Here is a 7,500-nt window from a genome sequence, read left to right on the forward strand (position 1 = left end):
AATGGGAACGAGGAGGAGGAGGAGGAGGAGGAGGAGGGCCGTGGAGGCAGGGAGAGGAGAGGAGAATGGTTAAATGGGGTACGAGGAGGAGGAGGAGGAGGAGGAGGGCCGTGGAAGCAGGGAGAGGAGAGGAGAATGGTTAAATGGGGTACGAGGAGGAGGAGGAGGGACGTGGAAGCAGGGAGAGGAGAGGAGAATGGTTAAATGGGAACGAGGAGGAGGAGGAGGAGGAGGAGGAGGAGGGCCTTGGAGGCAGGGAGAGGAGAGGAGAATGGTTAAACAGGGAACGAGGAGGAGGAGAGGAGGGAGGGGAGGAGGGTTAAACAGGGGGAGCCGTGGAGGCAGGAGGAGAGAGGAGAGGGAGAATGGTTAAATGGGGAGGGAGGAGGAGGAGGAGGAGGAGGGCAGGAGGAGGGCCTTGGAGGCAGGGAGAGGAGAGGAGAATGGTTAAAGGAGGAGGAGGAGGAGGAGGAGGAGGAGGAGGAGGGAGAATGGTTAAACGGGAACGGGAGGCAGGAGGAGAGGAGGAGGAGAATGGTTAAAGGGGGAGAGGAGAGGAGAATGGTTAGGAGGGAGGAGGAGGAGGAGGGCCGTGGAGGCAGGGAGAGGAGAGGAGAATGGTTAAACAGGGAACGAGGAGGAGGAGGAGGAGGAGAGGGCCTTGGAGGCAGGGAGAGGAGAGGAGAATGGTTAAACGAGGAGAACGAGGGAGGAGGAGGAGGGCCTTGGAGGCAGGGAGAGGAGAGGAGAATGGTTAAACAGGGAACGAGGAGGAGGAGGAGGAGGAGGAGGGAGGAGGCCTTGGAGGCAGGGAGAGGAGAGGAGAATGGTTAAACAGGGAACGAGGAGGAGGAGGAGGAGGAGGGCCTTGGAGGCAGGGAGAGGAGAGGAGAATGGTTAAACAGGGAACGAGGGGAGGAGGAGGAGGAGGAGGAGGGCCTTGGAGGCAGGAGGGAGAATGGTTAAACAGGAGGGAGGAGGAGGAGGAGGAGGGCCTTGGAGGGTTAAAGGGAATGAGGAGGAGGAGGAGGAGGGCCGTGAAGCAGGGAGAGGAGAGGAGAATGGTTAAATGGGGTACGAGGAGGAGGAGGAGGAGGAGGGGGCCGTGGAAGCAGGGAGAGGAGAATGGTTAAATGGGGTACGAGGGGAGGAGGAGGAGGAGGAGGAGGAGGAGGAGGGTCGTGGAAGCAGGGAGAGGAGAGGAGAATGGTTAAACAGGGAAAGCAGGGCTTGTAATTTTTCAAACATAAGGTTTTATTGGTGTGGTTCGGGGGAACCCACGGTAAAGCAAGGCGAACCACACTTAGGGTTTCCTCCTAAACGGCACTCTATTCCCTACATAGTGCACTACTTTTGACCAAAACCCCTATGGCCCTATGGGCTCTGGTTAAAAATAGTGCGCTATATAGGGAATAGGGTGCCATTTGGGCCAGCTGGTGGTTCCAGACTGCTACAGCAGATTGAGAGGGGTGGCCTTCATCTGTCCCAGGTCTTTTATAAAGACATAATGACGTTGTAACTTCACCGCCACCACAGAGTAACACCGCCACACTCCAATCACAGTCAAGGAGCCTTGTTCATGATCGGCCAATGATACGGGCTCTTAAACCGTGTACCGCAGGTGCTTTCATTCCTTTCTGAGAGTGAAAGCCGTTAATTATGGCCTGTTTTGAGACCGCGCTTCTCCACTGTAGGGAAGGTTCCTCAGTCTGTCTCCATGTTCCCCAGGAGCCCAGTGGTCTGATCACTCTCTGAAGCTCTCCAAACTTCCTCTCCTCTCTTCCTCCTCCTCTCCTCTCCTCTCCTCTCCTCTCCTCTCCTCTCCTCTCCTCTCCTCTCCTCTCCTCTCCTCTCCTCTCCTCTCCTCTCCTCTCTTCCTCCTCCTCTCCTCTCCTCTCCTCTCCTCTCTTCCTCCTCCTCTCCTCTCCTCTCCTCTCCTCTCCTCTCTTCCTCCTCCTCACCTCTCCTTTCTCCTCTCCTTCCCTCTCTCCTCTCCTCTCCTCCTCTCCTCTCCTCTCCTCTCTCTCCTCTCCTCTCCTCTCCTCTCCTCTCCTCTCCTCTCCTCCCCCTCTCCTCTCCTCTCCTCTCTCTCTCCTCTCCTCTCTCCCTCTCTCCTCTCCTCTCCTCTCCTCCTCCTCTCTCTCCTCTCTCTCCTCTCCCTCTTCCCTCCTCCTCACCTCTCCTTTCCTCTCCTCTCCTCTCCTCTCTCTCCTCCTCTCCCCTCACCTCTCCTCTCTTCTCCTCTCTCTCCTCTCCTCTCCTCTCCTCTCCTCTCCTCTCCTCTCCTCTCTTCCTCCCTCTCCTCTCCTCTCCTCTCCTCTCCTCTCCTCTCTTCCTCTTCCTCTTCCTCCTCCTCTCCTCTCTTCCTCTTCCTCCTCATCACCTCTCCTCTCCTCTCTAATCCTCTCCTCCTCTCCTCCCCTCTCCTCTCCTCTCCTCACCTCTCCTCCTCTCCTCTCCTCTCCTCTAGGTGCTGATGATGGGGGAACCCTTCTTCGACTGTCAGATCGGCATCGTGGGCGTCCGGGCGCTCTGCCTGAAAGGCATCATGGGAGTGCGGGACTTTGAGGAGAACTTGAACAGACTGGAGGAGGTAAAGAACTAGGCTGATCTTCCTCAACTCTCTTCCTCAAACCTCCTCTCCTTCCTCAAACCTTCTCTCCTTCCTCAAACCCTCTCCTTCTCTCCTTCCTCAAACCTCCTCTCCTTCCTCCTTCCTCAAACCTCCTCTCCTTCCTCAACCTCCTCTCCTTCCTCCTTCCTCAAACCTTCTCTCCTTCCTCAAACCTCCTCTCCTTCTCTCCTTCCTCAAACCTCCTCTCCTTCCTCCTTCCTCAAACCTCCTCTCCTTCCTCCTTCCTCAAACCTTCTCTCCTTCCTCAAACCACCTCTCCTTCTCTCCTTCCTCAAACCTCCTCTCCTTCTCTCCTTCCTCAAACCTCCTCTCCTTCTCTCCTTCCTCAAACCTCCTCTCCTTCTCTCCTTCCTCAAACCTCCTCACCTTCTCTCCTTCCTCAAACCTCTCCTCCTTCCTCCTTCCTCAAACCTCCTTTCCTTCTCTCCTTCCTCCTTCCTCAAACCTCCTCTCCTTCCTCCTTCCTCAAACCTTCTCTCCTTCCTCAAACCTCCTCTCCTTCCTCTTTCCTCAAACCTCCTCTCCTTCCTCCTTCCTCAAACCTTCTCTCCTTCCTCAAACCTCCTCTCCTTCCTCAAACCTTCTCTCCTTCCTCCCTCCTCAAACCTCCTCACCTTCCTCCTTCCTCAAACCTCTTCTCCTTCCTCACCCTCCTCTCCTTCCTCAAACCTCCTCTCCTTCCTCAAACCTCCTCTCCTTCCTCAAGCCTCCTCTCCTTCCTCACCCTCCTCTCCATCCTCACCCTCCTCTCCTTCCTCAACCCTCCTCTCCTTCTTCCCTTCCTCAACCCTCCTCTCTTTCCTCCTTCCTCAACCCTCCTCTCTTTCCTCCTTCCTCAACCCTCCTCTCCTTCCTCACCTCCTCTCCTTCCTCACCCTCCTCTCCTTCCTCAAACCTCCTCTCCTTCCTCAATCCTCCTCTCCTTCCTCACCCTCCTCTCCTTCCTCACCGTCCTCTCCTTCCTCAACCCTCCTCTCCTTCCTCAACTCTCCTCTCCTTCCTCAACTCTCCTCTCCTTCCTCACCCTCCTCTCCTTCCTCAACCATCCTCTCTTTCCTCCCTCCTCAACCCTCCTCTCCTTCCTCACCCTCCTCTCCTTCTTCCCGTCCTCAACCCTCCTCTCCTTCCTCAACCCTCCTCTCCTTCCTCACCCTCCTCTCCTTCCTCACCGTCCTCTCCTTCCTCAACCCTCCTCTCCTTCCTCAACTCTCCTCTCCTTCCTCACCTCTCCTCTCCTTCCTCACCCTCCTCTCCTTCCCTCACCCTCCTCTCCTTCCTCAACCCTCCTCTCCTTCCTCAACCCTCCTCTCTTTCCTCCTTCCTCAACCCTCCTCTCCTTCCTCACCCTCCTCTCCTTCCTCACCCTCCTCTCCTTCCTCAACCATCCTCTCTTTCCTCCTTCCTCACCGTCCTCTCCTTCCTCAACCCTCCTCTCCTTCCTCAACTCTCCTGTCCTTCCTCACCCTCCTCTCCTTCCTCACCATCCTCTCCTTCTTCAATCCTCCTCTCCTTCCTCACCCTCCTCTCCTTCCTCACCCTCCTCTCCTTCCTCTCCTTCCTCAACAATCCTCTCTTTCCTCCTTCCTCAACCCTCCTCTCCTTCCTCACCCTCCTCTCCTTCCTCAACCCTCCTCTACTTCCTCAACTCTCCTCTCCTCCTCCTTCCTCCTCCTCCTCTCCTTCCTCACCCTCTCTCCTTCCTCAACCCTCCTCTCCTTCCTCAACCCTCCTCTCCTTCCTCACCCTCCTCTCCTTCCTCAACCCTCCTCTCCTTCCTCAACTCTCCTCTCCTTCCTCACCCTCCTCTCCTTCCTCAACCTCCTCCTCCTCTCCTTCCTCAACCATCCTCTCTTTCCTTCCTCCTCAACCCTCCTCTCCTTCCTCACCCTCCTCTCCTTCCTCACCCTCCTCTCCTTCCTCAAACCTCCTCTCCTTCCTCAACCTCTCCTCTCCTCACCCTCCTCTCCCTTCCTCACCCTCCTCTCCTTCCTCACCCTCCTCCTTTCTCCCTCCTCAACCCTCCTCTCATTCCCCTCACCCTCCTCTCTCCTCCTCACCCTCTCTCCTTCCTCACCCTCCTCTCCTTCCTCAACTCCCTCCTTTCCTCATTCCTCACCCTCCTCTCCCTCCTCAACCCTCCTCTCCTTCCTCAACCTCTCCTCTCCTTCCTCACCCTCCTCTCCTTCCTCACCGTCCTCTCCTTCCTCAACCATCCTCTCTTTCCTTCTTCCTCAACCCTCCTCTCCTTCCTCACCCTCCTCTCCTTCCTCACCCTCCTCTCCTTCCTCAACCTTCCTCTCCTTCCTCTCCCTCCTCTCCTTCCTCTCCTCTCCTTCCCCTCCTCACCCTCCTCTATTAGTTAGTTATTAGTCTCATAGTTAAAACTATGACTGTGTCAGTATGTTTCTATACTGTGATTGATTGTCTGTCCTCTCCTTCCTCCCCCTCCTCTCCTTTCTCTCCTCACCCTCCTCTCCTTCCTCACCCTCCTCTCCTTCCTCTCCTTCCTCTCCTCCCCCTCCTCTCCTTCCCCTCCTCACCCTCCTCTATTAGTTATAGTTATTAGTCTCATAGTTAAAACTATGACTGTGTCAGTATGTTTCTATACTGTGATTGATTGTCTGTCCTCTCCTTCCTCCCCCTCCTTTCCTTCCCCTCCTCTCCTTCCTCCCCCTCCTCTCCTTCCTCTCCTTCCTCTCCTCCCCCTCCTCTCCTTCCCCTCCTCACCCTCCTCTATTAGTTATAGTTATTAGTCTCATAGTTAAAACTATGACTGTGTCAGTATGTTTCTATACTGTGATTGATTGTGTGTCCTCTCCTCCTCCCAGGATGCAGTGTTCTTCAGCTGTGGAGAGAGTCTGAGCAGTAAAGGCATGACCTACCTGACCAACTCCCTGTTCGACTACCGCTCTCCAGAGAACAACGGGGTCAGAGCAGAGTTCATCCTGGATTCCACCAATCACAAGGTCAGAACTCACACAGGCCTTTATAGTGCACAATTATTATCATATGGTATTACACATTATCTCCTTTATACTGTATCTGACCTACAGTCTTTACATTAAATATCAACCTGTTAGTCCTCATCAACCTGTTAGTCCTCATCTACCTGTTAGTCCTCATCTACCTGTTAGTCCTCCTCAACCTGTTAGTCCTCATCAACCTGTTAGTCCTCATCAACCTGTTAGTCCTCCTTAACCTGTTAGTCCTCCTCAACCTGTTAGTCCTCATCAACCTGTTAGTCCTCATCAACCTGTTAGTCCTCATCAACCTGTTAGTCGTCCTCAACCTGTTAGTCCTCATCAACCTGTTAGTCCTCATCTACCTGTTAGTCCTCCTCAACCTGTTAGTCCTCATCAACCTGTTAGTCCTCATCAACCTGTTAGTCCTCCTCAACCTGTTAGTCCTCCTCAACCTGTTAGTCCTCATCAACCTGTTAGTCCTCCTCAACCTGTTAGTCCTCCTCAACCTGTTAGTCTTCATCAACCTGTTAGTCCTCCTCAACCTGTTAGTCCTCCTCAACCTGTTAGTCCTCCTCAACCTGTTAGTCCTCATCAACCTGTTAGGGGAATCTTCCCCCCTGTCTCTTTGGTCCTGTTGTCTCTGTTTAGGCCTGTTTAGCCCTATGCTGACCCCCCCTCCCCCCCCTGTCCTGTTGTCTCTTTAGGCCTGTTTAGCCCTATGCTGAACCCCCCCCCTGTCTCTTTAGGCCTGTTTAGCCCTATGCTGAACCCCCTGTCTCTTTAGGCCTGTTTAGCCCTATGCTGAACCCCCTGTCTCTTCAGGCCTGTTTAGCCCTATGCTGAACCCCCCTGTCTCTTTAGGCCTGTTTAGCCCTATGCTGAACCCCCTGTCTCTTTAGGCCTGTTTAGCCCTATGCTGAACCCCCTGTCTCTTCTTTTAGGCCTGTTCTCTTTAGGCCTGTTTAGCCCTATGCTGACCCCCCTGTCTCTTCAGGTCTGTTTAGCCCTATGCTGAACCCCCTGTCTCTTTAGGCCTGTTTAGCCCTATGCTGACCCCCCCTGTCTCTTCAGGCCTGTTTAGCCCTATGCTGAACCCCCCGTCTCTTCAGGCCTGTTTAGCCCTATGCTGAACCCCCTGTCTCTTCAGGTCTGTTTAGCCCTATGCTGAACCCCCCTGTCTCTTCAGGTCTGTTTAGCCCTATGCTGAACCCCCTGTCTCTTTAGGCCTGTTTAGCCCTATGCTGAACCCCCCCTGTCTCTTCAGGTCTGTTTAGCCCTATGCTGAACCCCCTGTCTCTTCAGGCCTGTTTAGCCCTATGCTGAACCCCCTGTCTCTTCAGGCCTGTTTAGCCCTATGCTGAACCCCCTGTCTCTTTAGGCCTGTTTAGCCCTATGCTGAACCCCTCCTGTCTCTTTAGGCCTGTTTAGCCCTATGCTGAACCCCCTGTCTCTTCAGGCCTGTTTAGCCCTATGCTGAACCCCCTGTCTCTTCAGGCCTGTTTAGCCCTATGCTGAACCCTCCTGTCTCTTTAGGCCTGTTTAGCCCTATGCTGAACCCCTCCTGTCTCTTCAGGCCTGTTTAGCCCTATGCTGAACCCCTCCTGTCTCTTCAGGCCTGTTTAGCCCTATGCTGAACCCCCGGCCTGTCCTGTTGTCTCTTCAGGCCTGTTTAGCCCTATGCTGAACCCCCTGTCTCTTCAGGCCTGTTTAGCCCTATGCTGAACCCCTCCTGTCTCTTTAGGCCTGTTTAGCCCTATGCTGAACCCCCTGTCTCTTCAGGCCTGTTTAGCCCTATGCTGAACCCCCTGTCTCTTCAGGCCTGTTTAGCCCTATGCTGAACCCCCTCCTGTCTCTTTAGGCCTGTTTAGCCCTATGCTGAACCCCCTGTCTCTTTAGGCCTGT

General features: G+C 54.5%; 1 protein-coding gene across 1 annotated transcript in view; it reads left to right on the forward strand.

Moving 5' to 3' along the window:
• The window catches only part of LOC135574943 (intermembrane lipid transfer protein VPS13B-like), a 415,456-nt gene that overhangs the window by 17,750 nt on the left and 390,206 nt on the right, over positions 1-7,500 (forward strand). The window contains 2 exon segments of the mRNA XM_065027065.1: positions 2,471-2,593; positions 5,464-5,601. Coding sequence (XP_064883137.1) covers positions 2,471-2,593; positions 5,464-5,601 — 261 coding nt within the window.

This window comes from Oncorhynchus nerka, linkage group LG14 (genome assembly GCF_034236695.1).
Source record: "Oncorhynchus nerka isolate Pitt River linkage group LG14, Oner_Uvic_2.0, whole genome shotgun sequence".
Taxonomy (NCBI): Eukaryota; Metazoa; Chordata; class Actinopteri; order Salmoniformes; family Salmonidae; genus Oncorhynchus; species Oncorhynchus nerka.